Source organism: Agelaius tricolor, unplaced genomic scaffold (genome assembly GCF_023055355.1).
Source record: "Agelaius tricolor isolate 1412-34295 unplaced genomic scaffold, bAgeTri1.0.p SCAF_40, whole genome shotgun sequence".
Classification (NCBI taxonomy): Eukaryota; Metazoa; Chordata; class Aves; order Passeriformes; family Icteridae; genus Agelaius; species Agelaius tricolor.
Genome location: NW_027269300.1, coordinates 3,296,084 through 3,315,801, shown reverse-complemented (window position 1 = coordinate 3,315,801; position 19,718 = coordinate 3,296,084). Strand labels below are relative to the sequence as shown.

General features: G+C 53.4%; 1 protein-coding gene across 1 annotated transcript; it reads right to left on the bottom strand.

Annotated features, from left to right (window-relative positions):
- Window positions 1-17,423: 17,423 nt before the first annotated feature.
- On the bottom strand, window positions 17,424-18,341 carry LOC139603615 (olfactory receptor 14J1-like). Its single transcript, XM_071454506.1, has one exon. The coding sequence runs from the start codon at window positions 18,339-18,341 to the stop codon at window positions 17,424-17,426; it is 918 nt and encodes a 305-aa protein (XP_071310607.1).
- Between the last annotated feature and the right edge of the window lie 1,377 nt (window positions 18,342-19,718).

Below are 19,718 nucleotides of genomic sequence, written 5' to 3'. Positions count from 1 at the left end.
GGCAGACCTTGGCCTATTCAGGATGCAGATTTGGAGAGTACTGAATCAGGTACTGATTTTTTAAAGGGAAGCAGCCGTTAAAAACAAAGGTGTCCAGGAAGGATGGACACACCTCAAGAAAGGAATCTTAAAGGGGAAGGAGCAGACTCTGTGACAAAGTTTAACCAAAGAGGAAAATGACTGTCCTGGCTGGACATGAGCTTTTTGAGGGAACTCAGAAAAAATAGGTCAGGCAGCTCAGGAAGTGTTAAAGGATGTTGTTGGGTCATGCAGAAAGAAAAGTAGAGAGATGAAAGCTCAATTCGAGCTTCACCTGGCCACTTCTGTAAAAAGTAATAAAGAAGAGTTTTTATAAATAAACTAATAGCAAAAGGAGGAATAAGGAGAACCTCTACTCGATAGTGGATGCAGTGGGGAACAGAGTGACTAAAGATAAGGAAAAGGCTGAGCTGCTTAACAGCTTGTGTATCTCAATTTTCAACAATCAGACAGCTTGTCCTCAGGACAAGTGTTCTCCTGAGCTGTAGATGGGCACAGGGAGCAGAACAGCCCCCCTGTAATCCAGGAGGAAGCAGCTGGGGACCTGCTGAGCCACTCAGATGCTCACAGGTGTCTCTGGGAGCAGATGGGATCCATCCCAGGGGGATGGGGGAGCTGTGGATGAGCTCCCCAAGCTGCTCTCCATCATTTACCATCAGTGCTGGCTCAGCAGGGAGGTCCCAGAGCACTGGAGGTGCCAATGTGAGCCCATCCCCAAGAAGGGCTGGAAGGAGGAGCTGGGGAACTCCAGGCCTGTCAGCCTGACCTGGGTGCCCGGCAAGGTTATGGAACAGATCACCTTGAGTGCCATCACAGGGCACCCACAGGATGGCCCAGGGATCAGAGCCAACCAGCGTGGATTTCAATATCTGCACTGCTGATCTGCATGAGGGGACTGAGTCCAGCATCAGCAAATCTGCAGATGACACCAAGCTGGGTGTGAGTGTGGATCTGCTGGAGGGTAGGAAGGCTCTGCAGAGGGACCTGGACAGGCTGGATCCAGGGCCCAAATCCAGCAAGGTGAGGTTGAACAAGACCAGGTGCTGGGTCCTGCACTTGGGCCACAACAACCCCTGCAGCGCTACAGGCTGGGGACAGAGTGGCTGGAGAGCGGCCAGGCAGAAAGGGACCTGGGGGCACTGATGGACAGCAGGCTGGACATGAGGCAGCAGTGTGCCCAGGTGGGCAAGAAGGCCAATGGCTCCTGGCCTGGATTAGGAATGGTGTGGCCAGCAGGAGCAGGGCAGGGATTCTTGCCCTGCCCTTGGCACTGGTGAGGCCACACCGCGAGTGCTGTGTTCACTTCTGAGCGCCCCCAGTTAAGGGAGAGCCTGGAGGGGCTGGAGTGTGTCCAGAGAGGGGCAACAAGGCTGGTGAGGGGTCTGGAACACAAGTCCAGTGAGGAGCAGCTGAGGGAGCTGGGGTTGTTTATCCTGGAGAAGAGGAAGCTCAGGGGAGACCTCATCACTCTCTGCAACTCCCTGACAGGAGGGTGCAGCAGGGGGGTCGGGCTCTTCTCCCAGGGAACCACAACAGGACAAAAGGAAACAGCCTTAAGCTGCACCAGGGGAGATTTAGGCTGGACATGAGGAAATATTCTTCACAGAAGGGTGATTGGGCATTGGAGGAGGCTGCCCAGGGAGGTGGTGGAATCACCGTCCCTGGAGATGTTTAAGCAAAGACTGGATGTGGCACTCACTGCCATGGTCTGGGTGACAAGGTGGTGTTGGGTCACAGGTTGGAGTTGCTGATCTCCAAGGTCTTTTCCAACCTGGTAAATTCTGTGATTCTGTGATGATTGTGACACTGCAGGGCCCTGGGGAAGCAAGGGGCCATTGTGACACTGCAGGGCCTCGTGGAACTAAGAGGATCACAGTGAAACTGGGTACTGAAGGCACCATAGAACCAAGGCCTCATTGTGACACTGTGGGGCTGAATGGAAGCAAGGAGTCCAGAGGGATACTCTGGGTCCTCGTGGAACCATGGAGGCCACTGTGACTCTGCAGGGCCTTATTGAACCGAGGGGCCATTGAGACACTGGAACCAAGGAGACCCTTGTGAGAGCCTGGGGCCCAATTGAACCAAGGGGCCATTGTGACACTGCAGGGACTGGTGGAACCAAGGTGTGGTGGGTTCAGTGCTGGCTAAATGCCAGTACCCCCACTAGAATATACTTACTAATTTTCTACTGTGAGATAGGATTAGATGGAAAGCAAAGCAGGTTTAAGACTTTAAAAGGGTATAAGGGAAACTTTATTAATAGTAACTAAATGTAAAAAATTAGAATTTGAATAAAACATTTAAAACATTTCTTCTAGCTCCTACAACCTTTTCTTTTCCACTAAGAATGTACAGAAACAATTCAGTTTGTCACCTCTAGAATAGTCTTTCTTCAGTTCACTTAGGGAGAGGAGTCTCTCTTGTCATTTTATGGAGACTTCTCCACAAGAAAACAGTTCTCTCATTGCTTTTAATTTCCACAAACAGCAGCTGCCCAGGACTGCAATTGTGAAGTCCCTCCCATTTTTTCACAGCCTTCCCACAGCTGTGTTTGTGAGCTATGTGTTGCCGTTACGGCGTGGCAACCTGGTTCGGGAGGTCCGGCACGGTGAGCCAAGGCCCAGGGTCACTCCGTCCAATGCTACATACACCATTGTGGTGGACAGCAAATGGCATTTATTGAGGGGTCTCAGGGGCATTTATGGACTAAGGGGTTTCTCTACGTCAGAAAGGGGTTTGGCTATACTTTCTAGGGTTAGTATGGAGTGGAAAGTTACTGGCATCTATAGGTTAGGGGGGCTACCTGTTTGGCTACATTCCAAGGGTGATCCTTATCTATGGGGAGAGGGGCAGAAGGATTCCTGTAATTTTCCGTCACAGCCCGAAATCTTCCGAACGCCTGTCCCTGGCCTACCACACTTCCCCCCCCTCTTTCACAAATGAACGAGGTGGTCCTATACATAGGCACTGAAATGAGGTAGGAGGTTGAGATCTGACTAGGGAAAAGGGTCTTGGGAAACCTGAGTAAGTTTCTGCCAGGCAAGTCTCTCGTGACTGGCAGTGTTCCCTGTTGAATTCACAGTAATTGTTGCTGTCCCACGAACAGGATGCTAGCCCGTTCTAGGCGGGCCTGAACGAATGAGACTAGCTTGTTCAGCAGGCATGGCCCGAAGGTAATAGCTATAAGCAGCATTGCCAATGGACCTATTAGGGTAGAAATTAGGGTGGTTAGCCATGGTGATTGATTGAACCAGGATTCGAACCAGCCCTGTTGGGCTTCCCTGTCTTTCTGTCTCTGAGCCAGTCTGTTTCGGAGTTCTGCCATGGAGTCTCTAACGACTCCTGTGTGGTCAGTGTAGAAACAGCATTCTTCTTTCAAGGCGGCACACAGGCCTCCTTGCTGCATGAGCAGGAGATCCAGTCCTCGCCTGTTCTGCAGGACCACTTCTGAGAGTGAGGAGACTGACTTTTCTAGAAAGGAAATGGATTTCTCGATCCTCTGCAGGTCCTCATCGATGGTCATCTGCAGCTGGGACAGTCCTTGGTGTTGAGTTGCTAGGGCTGAGACACCTGTTGCCGTTCCAGCCACCCCTAGGCCGAGCAGCATTGCGATAGTTATACCTGTTAATATTTCTCTCTTGTGGAGCCGGCTGTTATCTTCGAAGAGGTGGTACACCTCTTCATCTGAGTGGTACAGGACCCTAGGGACGATCAGAACTTGAACACAAAAGTCGTTAGAGTTATCGAATTTGGCAAGAAACACGCAGGGACTCACTCCAGATCTCTGGCAAACCCACATCCCAGATGTGGATGGGACTACCCACTTATTATTCTTCCTGTCGGGCTCAACTACTTCGGTGCAGACGTCGCCTTTCCGCTTAGCTAGGGTTGCATTGCCAAAGCATCTGCCCTGACCTGTGACTTGACTCAGGGTAATTCCTTTGCGGGGTGTGTCCCATCTGCACTGGCGAGGGGCATCGGCTGTGGAATAGCTGAAGGGGGTATCTAAAGCGACTCCTTCGTAAAAGGGAGGTTTAACATCATAGCAAAGCCAGCAGGAATTGGTTAGGTTAGGGTTAGATTCATTCAGGGATAAAAAGGTAGCTTCTAACATGCGAAGGATTGGGTCCGAGCCTGACCTGGCTGAGCGGCCTATCTGGAAGGCTTCCTCATCGCCAGTCGGGACGTCGGTGACCCTTGTGGGCAGGGCTTTGGGGTAGGTCATGTTTCTCCCTTTCTGTGTGCTTTTGATCACTTTGTTAGGCCCAACTGCTCTGGGTGCTGACGGTTGGAGTCTGGTAATTCGCACATTCACCCACTTTTCTGACCCTTGAAGGACTACTGTCCATGCTTTGCCCACGGCCCAGCTGCCCATCTGGGGTGATTCGGCTGCAAAACTGTCATGTTATAGTGAGTGCATTTCCGGAATTTGGGGACTTTATGTTGGTTTCGGTAGAAACTTCCCTGAAGGAAGACGGGTGTTTTGCAGCCTGCGGGTGCCCAGGTGAACTGTAGGAATCTGTCGGGCTCTTGTGGGTCCCACCCAGGTCCTGACGGCCTGGCGTCTGTAACTATTGTTTCACAGCCCCAGTGCCCACAGTATCCCCACCCTGGGCGATTGCAATAACTTTTTCCTGGGTTTGAGGCTGGGCACCAGTAGGATAGGTACATGTGTGTGGCGTGTGAAGAATAAGGGTCTACTTTTGGTTGTCCCAGAAACAGGTTGGTGACGCGAAGCACGAAGGACGGGGCGTTCGGCATGGTGATGTCTCTGAGCATCTTGTCTCCAGTAAGATGTTGCATGACCCACCTGAAGGGCTGATGAGGGTAGTAGTCTGGGCTGGCTTGCCCTCTGGCGACAAGCCCCAACAGCATAATCACGCAGAAACACTGTTGTTGCTTGGGTCTCACCCGTGCGGGTCTCTCGGGCGCTGTCCGGCGGTTTGGTGGACTGTCACTTTCCTCTGGAAGGGGAATGTACGCATCCCGGGGACGACCCATAAGCATGTCCTGTAAATAGAAACTCACAATTCTCATCAGCCCCGTCCCGCCCACTGTGAAGGTCGGGCTTGATTGACCTAAGTGGACACCACCTAATTTTGCCGTCCTTTTTGACAGCTGCGTGCCCTCGCCCCGTGAGCATCAACCTCCAGCCCTGTTCCCATTCGCCTAGCTCATTTCTAATTACAACCTGCGGGCCTTCCTCTAGCGCTCTGGTGGCCCAGTGTTTTTGGACGGGGCTGTTTGTTTCATCCCCCCTAGGAAATTGATTCAGTGCTAGCAGAGCGGTTGCTAGTATGCGTGCCTGGTCACCCGGGGCAATGGCATTGGTGAAGCCTTCTGCCTTTGCTAGCACTTCCAGCTTAGTTTTCAGAGTCTGGTTTGTTCTTTCGACGATGGCTTGCCCGGTGCTGTTTTATGGGATGCCATGCACCAAGGCGATGTTCCATTTCGAGGCGAATGCTTGGACTACCTTTGAGATGAAGTTTGGGCCGTTATCTGTTTTGATCTGTTTTGGAACTCCAAGCCATGCCATGGCAGTTAGCCAATGTTGGATGGTTGCTTTGGAATCAGTCTTGAGATGCTGTGTGGCCACGATCATGCCGCTGTACGTATCTACGGTAACCGCGAGCCACGCTCGGGGTTTCAACAGCTGGCATTGCGTAAAGTCTGTTTGCCATATTTCTGAGTCTTTGAGGCCTCTGGGGTTGACACCACTCGACCACAGTGGCGACTTCTGGCAGTGGGGGCACGTAGCGATGACGTGCTTTGCATCCACGGTAGAAATCCCACACCTTTTCGCAAGCGCTTTAGCTCTGATGTGAAGGGATTCGTGCAACTGACGAGCTTCTTTCAGTGTCCATACGCCCTTTGCGGCGGCATCAGCCATGTCATTGCCTATTTGGTAGAATCCTTTGACCGGGTCATGGCTGTTGACATGGATGACTGATATGGTGCCTTTCTGTGAATAGAGTGCTTCCTCCAGCATCGTTGCCACTGTGGACACTGACACACCTGGTCCGAACATGGCTAGGCAGAGCTTGGCCACAAATATGGAATCAGTCACAATGTTAAGGTGTTCTTCTGGGAACAGTCCGCAAGCTAGCACTACAGCTGCTGCTTCAAGCTGTTGGACCGAAAGCGTGGGGTCGGTTGCCTTGACACATTGCCACTGTTCTCCTGACTGCCATACTGCCGCCACGGTGGAGGTCTGCGATGATGTGTCCGTGAAGATGGTTGGTCCCGCCCATGGTCGGTCAAGTACTTTTGGTGGGAGGTCGATATCGATGACCGTGAGCAGCCGAGTCCAAGGGGGTTTTTCCACGTAGCGAATCTCTCCTCCAAAGCCTGTAAGGGCCATGGCTAGATATTCCGATATTGTTGTTGACTGCGCAGAGAGCTGTTTGCGGAGAGGCAAGCTTATCCTGGAAGGTTCGATGCCCAGATGTCTTAGGGCGAGTTTCCTGCCTTTCATGATGAGGCTGCAGAGGCACTCGACTCCCGGGGAAAAGGCACGCAATGGTTTCCCCAAGACCACCCATAGTATTGGTTGGGCCTTGTCGGGGGGTCCTTGGGCTAAGGCTCCCACTCCCCCCTTTTTTGTAAAGTGGACATACAGATCGACTGAAGCACTTGAGTCCCATCTGGCGAGCATGCTCTCTGACATCTGACGTTCAATGAAGTTGAGCGAGCATACCGCTTCCGGTGTCAGGGTTTTTTGCTCCCATGGGTTCTTCCCTTTCAAGAGGTCATTCAGAGGGTCCATGACCTCGGGAGGAATCAGGACAATGTTGCGGAGCCACTGTAAGGACCCTACCAGCTGTTGCATGTCGTGGAGCGTCTTGATGTCTCGGCGGATTTTCATCTGGGGAGGAGTTATGTAGGAGCTTGTGATTCCCACTCCTAGGAAGGTCACTCACGGTCCCTTTTTTATTTTTGCACTCGCTACCTCAAAGCCATTTGTCCTTAAGGTCTCGGAGATGGTAGATACCAGCTGGTCCACTTGTCTCGTGGATGGTGCGGCGATCAGGATGTCGTCCATGTACTGCACGATGGTTACAGTCGGATTGCTATGCCAGACTGGTGCTAGCACTCGGTCCACGGTGATCTGGCAGATAGTCGGGGAGTTGAGCATTCCTTTTGGAAGCATCCTCCATTGGAAGCGTAGGTTGGGCCGCTGGCTGTTTGGGAAGACGATGGAGAAGGCGAAACGCTCCTTGTTGTCTTCATGCAGGGGAATAGAAAAGAAGCAGTCTTTGATGTCGAGCACTGCACAGGGGTGTCCTTTCGGTATCACAGAGTTCATGGGCAGCGAAGTTTGCACAGGGCCCATAGGCTGGATTCTCTTGTTCACTTCTCACAAGTCGTGCAGGAGTCGAAAGCCTTCACCAGACCGCTTAGGTATTACAAAGATCGGAGTGTTCCATGGACTCGTGGAGGGTTCTATATGATTCTTGTGTAATTCACGGCTAAATAACTCCATGAGAGCAGTCATTTGAGGCGCTGACAAGGGCCACTATTCGACCCACACTGGGTCGGCTGATTTCCAAGTCAGCTTGATGGGCAATGGCGGGTACGCGACAGTGGCCCTTAGAATAAATTTGTCACCCTAACATCCAGCAGGGCTAGGGCATCCCTCCCTAGCAAGGGTGGGCAGTCCGACATCACATATACAGTGAGGGTGATAGTTCTTCCCAGTCCTCTCTCGGTGCAGAGGGTTATTGCCACTGGTTGGGTGCTCTTGTAGGCTCGGGACAGCCCTCCAACTCCGCCCACCATGGGGGCTACTTCTAGCTTCCATGGTCAAGGCCAATGTATGTCTGGGATGATGGTGACATCTGACCCTGTGTCCACCCAAAAGGGAAGGCAGATGGCCGAGTCGTCGGAGCTGTTGTGGAGACGACACACTGCCCACACGATCAGTGGGTGTTTCCCCACCTTCGCAGCGAAGGCCACCCATGGGTCCCGTTCCCATGCTTTCATGGCCAAAGCCACCCAGGGGCCTCGGCCCCAGGGAGCGGTTCTTGGTATTCCTGAGGTGCAGATGGGTTCAATTGAGCCATTGGCTGGGCGACAAAGCTGGTCATTCCCTGAGGGGGTGGAGGTGGTGGGCATGAAAGCCCTGTGCCCCATTGGGGGTTGCTGTAGCTGGGCCGCTGCATGTTCCAGGTGGGAGGAGGCTGGATACAGCTCGGCTGCCCCCTCCCTCTCCCGTTTCCCTGATGCCTGGATCTGCATTCCTTAGCTAAATGCCCTTTCTTTCCACATGCCCAGCATGGTCCCCTACGTCTCCCCTGGCGTGGTGGAGCAGCTGCTGGTGGGCGCCCTGACTGGGGGCAGTTTGTTGCCACGTCCCCAGCTTGGCCACACTTAAAGCATGCCATGACACTCGTTATTGCAGTGTGAACTGCTGCTTGAATGGGAGCTAGGTGTTCTTCCTTTGCAACGTGTCTGATCATGGCAGCTAGATTAGACCCTTGCGGCAGTGATCTTAAAATGTCTTTGGTGGCTGAGTTGCATTGCTGGCGTAGGCACTCTGCCAGCAAAGGACCCTTTGCCTCTGAGGGTAATGTTGAGGAGTCCAAGGCAGCCTGTAAACGATCCACAAACTGAGTGAAGCTTTCACTCTCACTCTGCTTTATTGTGGACCAAGGCGACGGTTTGGCTATTACTTTGGAAGCAACACGGATGGCTTCTCGGGCAGCACGGGTTGTTGTCATAACCTCATGTGCCCGCAAGCCCTCAGCCTGTGCCTGAGGGGTGATCATTGTAGGGTCTGTGCCCATTAGCCTCTGTATGCTGGAGCCGTGCAGTGGATGGTCTGCCCCTGTTACCAGGGCCAGCTGCTTAATACAGTTATCCTCCCATTCCTGCTTAAAAACGATCATCCCTGCCCCATCAAAAATCATTCTGCAAGTCTGCTTAATATCAAAAGGTAACATGTCATCCCCTCCAAAAAGGCTGTCAATGAGTGTGGAAACCATGGCAGAATTAATTGCCCTATCTGCAATTGCTTTAATAATTGCCTGCACGTCTTTCGGGGTTACCGGGGAATAGGTCCTTTGATTCCCGCTGGCTCCCCCCACCTGAACGGGGAACACCAGTTTCGCCGACGGAGTCCATTCAGCACACGCTATTTTTATTTTCCGCCAGTCTGTAAGCGGAGTTCGATCTTTCTCCGATATCCCCTTCACCCATGCAGGAGCGCTGTGGCTAGTGACCTTGTATGCCGCTGCTCTCCTTCTGTTAAAACCTGAATCCGAGTCAGAACTCCCCGATCCCCTCTCGAGCTCAGAGCTCGAGTCCGAGTCCGAGCCGGAAGTCGACTGCCCGGACGTTTCCGGGCTGCTCTGCCTTTTTCTCGGGCTCCGACCCCGCCCCTTCTTGCGGGGGTCGGGCCGTTCCCTCCCCCTGGGGTCCCCCCACTCGCCCGTGCATGCGTTGTTAAGCAGGCTGACTGCATTTCTGCCCCCCGTGTTTCCCTTTCCGCCCTGAACACGCGGTTCGGTGCCATTTTACACGCATACGGAGGGGGTGCGCTTTTATCCACCCCTTCGGGGTCCGGCAATTTCGCCGCCTCCCGCGCTTCCTCCGTTAACCCCCGCCAAAACGCCCGCGCGCGTCCCCCCCCCCCGATGGTGAAGCAGTCTGCTCGGGGGAATCCGGCGCTCGCGGTTCCGCAGTGCCGATCTGATCGAAGCCCTCTGCGGTCTGCGTTGCCGCGCCCACCCCCAACTGCGGCGTGGCTAATAACCAAGCCTGCGCGGCTTTCCAGATCTCCTGCTCTTCTCTAGCTTTCTGCAGAGCCTGCACGACTCTGCCCCATGACTTTAGAGCTTTCCCTGAGCCTGAGGACATAGTTTCCTCAGCTAAAACCTTTGTACAAGTATCCCATATCTCCGAATGGAGAATATCCACCGGGCTGTCTATCGCCCCCAGCTTAATAAGTCTCGGTATAGCAAGACATAAATCTTTTAGCTTACAATCAGTCCCCCATTGAGCATGCATCTGAGTTACGACCTTCGCTATGGCCTCCATGGTCCACGCTGGTCCGGGGGCGTCCCCCCCGCTGCACTAGGCCTGCTGTGCAGCCGCCGGTCCCCTGTCCAGGCGAAATCCCGAACTCCGGGCGCTGCGATTTTCCCGGGGTTTCGGCACCAGATGTCGCCGTTACGGCGTGGCGACCTGGTTCGGGAGGTCCGGCACGGTGAGCCAAGGCCCAGGGTCACTCCGTCCAATGCTACATACACCAATGTGGTGGACAGCAAATGGCATTTATTGAGGGGTCTCAGGGGCATTTATGGACTAAGGGGTTTCTCTACGTCAGAAAGGGGTTTGGCTATACTTTCTAGGGTTAGTATGGAGTGGAAAGTTACTGGCATCTATAGGTTAGGGGGGGGGCTACCTGTTTGGCTACATTCCAAGGGTGATCCTTACCTCTGGAGAGAGGGGCAGAAGGATTCCTGTAATTTTCCGTCACAGCCCGAAATCTTCCGAACGCCTGTCCCTTACCTACCACACCCTGCCTGGGAACTTTCAGCACAGGAACAAGGCATGCAGGGGCTGCTTTCCCAGCAAAATGGTTGGAAGAGAAGAAGACATCTGGCTCAAGGGTGCAGGGATAGAGAAAACAAGGAGTGAATCTGGGAACTTGGCGTGGGTTTTATGGAAATGGGGAAATTCTAATTGGCATTTAGTGACTGTGTATAAGCAACACACTGGTAGAATTACATTTCCTAATGTTAGGAGTTATCCCCTGTTGGACCTCAGTCCTGAATAAATGATACCTTCTCAAACACCAAATTAGTGTTATGGAGCCTTATTCTGATATTTCAAAAATTTGGTGACAGCAGAGGCTGACAGAAACAAGAAGTCAGCTGTGACACTGTGGAACCCCATGGAACAAAGAGTCCATTGTGATGCAGTGGAACCCCATGGAACCAAAAGTCCATTGTATCAGAGCAAGGCCTCAGGGAACCAAGGAGAGCATTGCTGACAGTGTGAAAGCTCCTGGAGCCATGGGGTCATTGTGACAGTGTGGGGCTGCATGGAACCAATGGTCCATTGGGACACTGCAGAACCTTCTGGAATCATGGGGATCATGTTATGCTCTGGAACCTCATGGAACAAAGGATCCATGGTGACACTGCAGTGCTCAGAGCATTGTTGACAGTGCGAAAGCTCCTGGAACCAAAGTCCATTGTGACACAGCAAGGCCTCGTGGAACCAAGGGTCCCTTGTGGCTCTGTGGGGCTTCCCAGAACCAAGGAGACCATTTGGACACTGTGGGGCCTCATGGAACCACCTGGCACTGTGACACAGTGGGGCCACATGGAGCCAAGGGGCCACTGAGACCCTGAGGAACCTCATGGAACCAAAGGTCCATTGTTACACTGTGGAACCAATGGGACCATGGTGACACCGTGGTGCTCCATGGAACCAAGGAGCCATTCTGATTCTGCTTTGCCTCATGGAGCCAAAGGGCCACCATGACACTGCAGGGCCTTGTGGAACTAAGGCAGCCTTGTGACACTGCAGGGCCCTTGGAATTAAGGGTCCATTGGGAGATTGCAGGGTCTCATGGAACCATGGAGAACATTATGGCCCTTCAGAACCCATTGGAACCAAGGAACCATTGTGACACTGCAGGGCCTCGTGGAATCAAGGGGACCACAGTGACACTGTGGGTCTCCATGGGACAAAGGGGCCATTCTGACACTGTGGAACCAAGGAGACCATTGCTCTGCTATGGGACATCATGGAACCATGGAGGCCATTGTGACACAGCAAGGCCTCATGGAACCAAGGGCACAGTAGTGACACTGTGGGGCTCCATGGGACCAAGGGGGGATTCTTAAAGTGCAGGACCAAGGAGACCACTGTGACACTGGGGCATCATGGAACCAAAATCCATTTTGACACAGGAGGGTCTCATGGAACCATGGAGGCCATTTTCACACTTTGAGGCCTGATGAAACCAAAGGGCCATTGTGGCACTTTGTGTCCCCATGGAACCAAGGGACCATTGTGACAATACAGGGCCCCATGGAACTAAGGATTCATGGAAAAATGTGGGACACATGGAACCAAAGGTCCATTGTGACATTGCGGGGCCTCATGGAACTAAGGGGGGACAATTGTGACACTGTGGGGCCCAGTGGAAGCAAGGGGCCTGTGTGACACAGCTGAGCCTCATGCAGCCAAGGGTCCACTGTGATCCTGAGGTGCCCAAAAGAAACAAGGGGCCATTTTGACACTGTGCAGCTGTGGAGACCCTGAGAGGCTTCCCTGGCTTAGGGAGACACAAAAAGCTTCCCTCAAAAGCTGTTTGACCCCATTGGCTCCTTCCCCTTGTTCTGTGTCCCTCAGCCACTCCCTGTTCATTCCCCATTGGCCCCATCTTTGTACTGCCCCCATGGCACTGATCAGCCCCTTCCTCTGGAGATACAGGAACCTGGACTCCCCCCAGGAGTCCTGCCTTGTGACCCTGAACATCTCACTGCACGGCTGAATCAAACATCTGTGGGTACCATGCAAAGGCCCTTTGTGCTTCCCTACCCTGGGCTTTATTAGCAGCTATTCCAGCTGCAACAATGGTCCCTTATGGCAGTGTGGATCCATGGACACCATGGTGACACTGTGGGACCTCATGGATCCAAGGGCCCATTGTGACACTGAAGAACTTCATGGAACCCAGGGTCCATTGGGACACAGCAGGGCCTCATTGGAACAAAGGAACCATTGCTGACAGTACAGAAACTCATGGAACCAAGGGGCCGTGGTGACACAGCAGGGCCACATGGAACCCGGGAGACCAGTGATATTTAGGAACCTCATGGAACCAGGGTCCATTATGGCACTGCAGAAACAAGGAGACCATTGTTGATGCTATGGAAGCTCACGGAACCAAGCAGCCATTGTGACACTCCAGGGCCTCATTGAACCAAGCAGACCATTGTGACACCACAGAACCTCATGGCACTGAGGGTTTATCGTGACACAGCAGGGCCCATGGAGCCAATTGTCCATTGTGACAATGTGGAACCAAGGAGACCATGGTGACACCATGGAAGCACATGGAACCATGGGTCCATTGTGACAAAGCAAGGCCTCGTGGAACCAAAGAGACCATTGTGACATCATGGAACCTTGTGGAACCAAGGAGACCATTGTGACATCATGGAACCTCAGGGAACCAAGGAGACCATTGTGACATCATGGAACCTCTGGAACCATGGGTCCATTGTTACAGTCCAGAACCAAGGAGACAATTGTGACAGTACAGAACCTCATGGACCAAGATTCCATTGTTATACACTGGGGCTTCATGGAACCAAGGAACCACTGTGACACAGCAGGGCCACGTGGAACCAAGGGTCCATGGAGATACTGCAGATCCAAGGAGACCATGGTGATGCTGTGGAACCTCATGGAACCAAGGGGACATTGTGACACTGGGGAACCTCTTGGAATCAAGGCAACCGTGTTACATTGTGGAACCTCATGGAACCAAGGGGACATTGTGACACTGCGGGGCCTCATTGGAACCAAGGACATGGTTGATAGGACAGAAGCTCGTGGAAACTATGGGACATTGTGACACTGCAGAGCCTCATGCAACCAAGGAGACCCTTGTGACATCGAGGAGGCTTATGGAACCAAGCAGCCATTTTCACACCACAGAACCCAGGAGACCATTGTGACATCATGGAACCTCGTGGAACCAAGGGTCCATTGTTACAGTCAAGAACAAAGGACACCATTGTGACAGTACAAAACCTCATGGAAATGAGGGGCCATTGTTATCCAGCAAGGCGTCATGAAATCAAAGGGCTGTTGTGACACTCTGGGGCCCCGTGGAACCAAATATTCATGGTGACACAGTGGGGCTGCTTGTGACCAATTGTCCATTGTGACCCTGCAGATCCAAGAGACCGGGGTGACACTGTGGCAGTTGATGGAACCAAGGAACTGTTGTGACACACCAAGGCCTCGTGGAGCCAAGGAGAGCATTGTGGCAGTGCAGAACCAAGGAGGCCATTTTGACAGTACGGAACCCAATGGAACCAAGGGTCCATTGTTCTACAGCAGGGCCTCATGGAACCAAGGGGCCATTGTGAAACTGTGGGGCATAATGGAGCCAAGGACGCCACTGATACTGAAATCAACTGGATAGAAAATCCTGAACAGTTTGGAGTATTTGAAAGCAGGTACTCTTTATTACAGCATGGTGGTCACTTGGGCCATCCTTCCTCCAGTCGAGTGCACTGAGCATCAAATGAACTGGGTTTTTATCACACACACTGATTATGTATCCATGAGCTATTCCCACTTCCTTTGAGTTTATTTGACATTGTTGCACCCCTTATCACAAGTCCTTACATGGTTCTTTAGGTCTGTCTTCAACATACAGTGTCCTTTTTAGGTGGCTGTTCCTTGACCCCCACTTTTGAGTAAGGGCAATATTATTGTTCTGCATAACTTCTGTTTTATCAGCCTTGCAGAGCTGAGCTGGCATCCTGCTTGCATTTTGTGTGACTCCTGTTTGCCAGAGGCACGTCCTCAATCAGTTTCTCCAAGGCTGTGCTGTTCTGTTCTACTGTCCTTGACAAGAGTAAATGTTGTTCTGTTCTCCTGTCCTTGTCTCAGTGCTCACCCCGCATGAGGCGTCTGCAACCCCCCCAACCTGTGGGCCTGGGGTGGGCAAGTGTTCCTGGGGAACAGGGATGGGACAGCTGGGCTGGACTGACCCAAGGGATGTTCCACTCCATGTCACACCATGATCAGCAATCGACTGAGAGAAGTGGGGGGCAAGGAGGGTACAGGATTAATTTCTTTTTTAAGACATTTTTCTTTGAAAACAGCACCTACACATACAGAATCCTCTCCTGCCATAGGATAGTAAAACATTTTCTGCTGATAGGTGATTTCCTGTGGATTTTCTTTTCTTCCGTGGCTTTTTCTTTTTGTGGTTGGTTTGTTTGTGGCGTTTTTGTGTTGTTGTGGGTGGGTCTTGCTTTAGTTTTTTGATTGGGTTTGGGATTTTTTTTTGTCAGGTTAGGTTTTTCCCTATTGAACTGACTTTCTTCTGATGCATGAGTTTTTTCTGACGTTTCTTGAGGCTTGCTTGGCACCTGATGGCAAGACAAATTTACCCAACTCAGTCATCTTGCCCAATTACATTTTGCAGTCACCACTGACTAGGTGAGTTTGGTCACAGACTCTCTGCAATTTGGCAGCATCCATAAAGGGATTGAAAGTACATTTCATGCTGTTTTAGAGACAAGAGAAATATTCCACACTGTTGGGCTGTCACCTTGGTTTTTTAAGATTTTCTAAGCCTTCTGATGTTGACATTCTTGTAGTGAACTTTCTCACACACTTTCTGTAAATAACTCATTGTTTTGCATTCCTTTATGGAGGAAGAGAGAATTGATGGACTGTTGGTTCGACCAGTGGCATTGGAGAGGTGCCACTGTCATCCTCCAATCCACTGTAACTTTTGGAAAACTATAAATGTTGGAGTCAGAAAATAAACTGCCCTTTTTTTCCTTCACCTTGTGAATGGTGGTGAGCTTGTGTTTTTTTGTGTCCTATAGCGACAGTGGTCAAGGGCTGGTCACTGAGGGATGTCACCAGGGCGTGGCTGCCAAGAGGACTCTGTACCATGGATGACATTTGACCCTCACTGTTCGGCCAAATTCCCACCCAGCCCATGTTCCACTCCTTCAGCCCAGCTCTCTCCAGTCTGGCTCTGAGGAGACCACAGCAGACCCTGTCCCAGGCCTGGCTGAAGTCTGGGCACACAACATCCCCTTCTTTTCCCTCCCACGTGGGTTCTGCAGTGCCTGCCCTGTCCTGCCAGTGCCTGGAATGGCTGCAGGAGGATTTGCCACATCCCCTTCCCTGCTGAGCCTGACCAGGCTGTGACTCTCCCAGTCTCCCTCCCTGCCCTGTTTGCAGACTGGTTCCATGTCTGCCCTTCCCAAGTGCCCAGGACCCTCTGGGATGGCTCTGGCCTTTCCAAGGGGTTTGAGAGAGGTCCCACAGTGACACTGCCCAGCCTTCCCTACAGCCCTGACACCAAAGGCCTTTTCCACATCCCTCAGTTCAGTGCCCAGAACGCAGCACAGCCCTGTCCAGGTCCTCGGGCTGATTCAGAAGGGAGGCAGCTCTGATTTTTCCCCACAGACCCTCACTCTATCCAATGTCTCTCTCTGCAGTCCATGGCTGCCCTGAGCATTTTTTCCTGGAGCGTCCCTGCCTGGGATATTTCTCTCCATGCAGTCCTAACCACAACCCAGCAAAGAATCCAGGTGTTTTCCCAGAGGATGTTACTCTCAGAGTGAAGTGGCCTCAAGGCACTGTTTGAGCTACTGGAATTGTGCCACCCCCGGGTGCTGCTGATGGTGTTTGTGCTCACTGGGGTTCATCTCCCCACACACACACCATGCACTGCTGAGATCTCCTCAGCACAGAGCAAACATGGCCTGCTGGCCTGGTCCCTTGGTGTCCCTCCGTGCAGGGACAAACAACCTCCTGCAGGTGGGGAGAGGCCAGTGCTGGCAATGGTGGCTGCAGGGGCTGCTGTGGGACAATTGCCCTGGGGCACCTTCCCAGGCTGTCCCAGGACAAAGACACAGCCCAGGCCCTGCTCTGCTGCTGCCTCAGGTCCATGCCAGGAGCTCTGGCTGGGCCAGGACACTGCTGTGAGCCCCCCCTGCACACTCCCCCCTGCCCCAGGCCCTGGGCTTTGCTGGGCCAGGGCATTCCTGGAGCACATTGCTGACAGCAGCTCTGGAGGAGAGCAAAGCGTCCCTGCCCTGCCCTCAGGAGATGCCCTTTGCTGATGGAGCTGCTGTGCTGGAGCCCAGCTGTGTCCCAGCAGTGCCCATGGCCTGGCCCTGCCTGTGGCCACAGCAGGGACACGCAGCAGGACAGGGACCAAGCTGCCAGAGCACTCCGGCCTTACAGCCACAGCAGGGCTGGCAAGGACAGGGTGGAGCTGGGCAGGGCAGCTCTGAAAGGACCAATCCCTGCTGCTCCCTGGCCGTGCTGCTCTGCTGGGACACTTTTCCCCTTCTCCCCTCTAACTTCATGCAGGTCTGAGAGCTGGGATCCCAGATAAAACAGCACTGCAAGGTAGTTTATTTTCTTCAAATGTAGTGATAGCAAAATCCATGGTTTACAGAGCTTCTGCATCAAATTCAAGAGAGGCGGAAAGTGCATTTATTGAGGGCGATTTAAAAATTTTATTGAGGATAATTTTATAACAGAAAACCCCATTGAACACTACCAAAAACCTGGGCAGGCCTGTTTGGCCTGTCATGAGTTCCATTCTGAAAACTATGCAGAAGGAAACAGGCAATTGGTTGCTTCAGAAGTCATCCAGTCATCATTTTCCTCAGGGCAGCCTTGAGCTCCTGGTTCCTCAGGCTGTAGATGAGGGGGTTCAGGGCTGGAGGCACCACCGAGTACAGAACTGACACTGCCAGATCCAGGGATGGGGAGGAGATGGAGGAGGGTTTCAGGTAAGCAAAGACTGCAGTGCTGACAAAGAGGGAGACCACAGCCAGGTGAGGGAGGCAGGTGGAAAAGGCTTTGTGCCGTCCCTGCTCACAGGGGATCCTCAGCACAGCCCTGAAGATCTGCACATAGGAGAAAACAATGAACACAAAACAACCAATAGTTATACAGGCACCAACCACAATGAGCCCAAGTTCCCTGAGTTTGGAATGTGAGCAGGAGAGCTTGAGGATGTGTGGGATTTCACAGAAGAACTGGCCCAGGGCATTGCCATGGCACAGGGGCAGGGAAAATGTATTGGCTGTGTGCAGCAGAGCATGGAGAAAGGCACTGGCCCAGGCAGCTGCTGCCATGTGGGCACAAGCTCTGCTGCCCAGGAGGGTCCCGTAGTGCAGGGGTTTGCAGATGGACACGTAGCGGTCGTAGCACATGATGGTCAGGAGGGAAACCTCTGCTGAAATGAAAAAGGCAAACAGAAAGAGCTGTGCAGCACATGCTGAGTAGGAGATGGTGCTGGTGTCCCAGAGGGAATTGTGCATGGCTTTGGGGACAGTGGTGCAGATGGAGCCCAGGTCGCTGAGGGCCAGGTTGAGCAGGAAGAAGAACATGGGCGTGTGCAGGTGGTGGCCGCAGGCTACGGCGCTGATGATGAGGCCGTTGCCCAGGAGGGCAGCCAGGGAGATGCCCAGCAAGAGGCAGAAGTGCAGGAGCTGCAGCTGCCGCGTGTCTGCCAATGCCAGCAGGAGGAAGTGCCTGATGGAGCTGCTGTTGGACATTTGCTTTCTCCAGACATTGGAACCTTTTGAAGGAGGAATCACAGTGATATTTGAGGGGAGTTTTCTCACAGAAAAGTCAAAGCCCTTTCTCACAGACCCTTTCCTGCCACTAAACACCTCCCCCTTTTCCATGTCTTGGGGACCTTCCTTCACCTTTGTTGCTGGAGCCCTGATTGCTGCTGGTCAGTGTTGTGTCAGGAGCTGGACCTTGGCCTGCAGGACACCTGGGAGTGAGCCCTGACCCCCAGTCAGTGCAGGGGAACAGTGAGGCAGGGGCAGTCTGGGTTTCTGAACTTGGACAAAAAATGTTCCAGTACGGCTGCAGGGCTGCCTGGGTGAAGGGATGGGGATAAGAGAAGGCAGAATGAGAGATTCTGCTGCACCTAGGAGAAAAGAGAGTCCAGAGAGGCAGGAGGGTTTTCTGAGGCTTAGTTCAGACTGAGGGGAGCTGCTCTGTCCCACTCTCCTGTTCCAGCTGCCCTGGACTTGCTCCTGAGATCCACTCCCGTGTTAGCCTGGACAGCCAGGAGACTCTGCAGAGAGCAGAGGGATCCCTGGCACACAAAGTGGCTCCTGCCTTTCCCAGAGTCAGGAGAGTGGGCTCATTGCCAGCCTCCCAGGCTACCCTGCCCAGAGCTCCCCGGGCACAGGGAGCTGGGACACCCCATTGCTGTGCTCAGCCTGCACAGGAGGAGCCCAAGGGCTGGGCCTGGCCCTGCAGCTGGAACTGCCATTCCAGAGAGCCCCTCAGCAATGCCAGCAGCACCTGGGCAAGGCAAGGGGAGAGAGAGCCGGGCCTGAGGAAAAGCCTTTCCCTGCCCAGCCCTGCCCAGCCCCTGCCAGGCAGCAGCAGGGCAGGACAGTGGCCCTCAGGCCCTGGTCAGCAGGGAATGAATGGGCACATGGCCGGAGAGATGCCCTTCATCTCTGGGGCTGCTCTGCCGGCCCAGGAGGGACTGAGGGCCCCGAGCCCCCGGGCTGAGGGCTGTGCTGGCTGCGAGGGGACACAAGAGCTGTGCTGCTCAGGGCAGTGTCTGCCCTGCAGGGCAGGCCCGGCAGGTGCCACATCTGCCCTGCAGCAGGGCTGCCCTCAGCACTGCCTCCCTGCCTCCCTGCCCACGGCTCTGCTGCTGGAGCTGTCCCAGCCCCAGCTGCTCCTGTGGCCCCGGGCTCCTTCCCTGCCAGAGCTGCCAGAGCCCAGCCCAGGCCCTGGGCCAGCCCTGCCCTGCAGCTGCTCGGCCCTGCAGGGATTAAAGAACAGCTCCCCCAGCCTGGGCACCATGGAAAGGTGATGCTGCATGGATCTGGAGTCTGGGCAGGTGCAGGCAGTTGCTGAGGTGCCCAGGAATCCTCAGTGTGATGGTTTAAGAGTCTCAG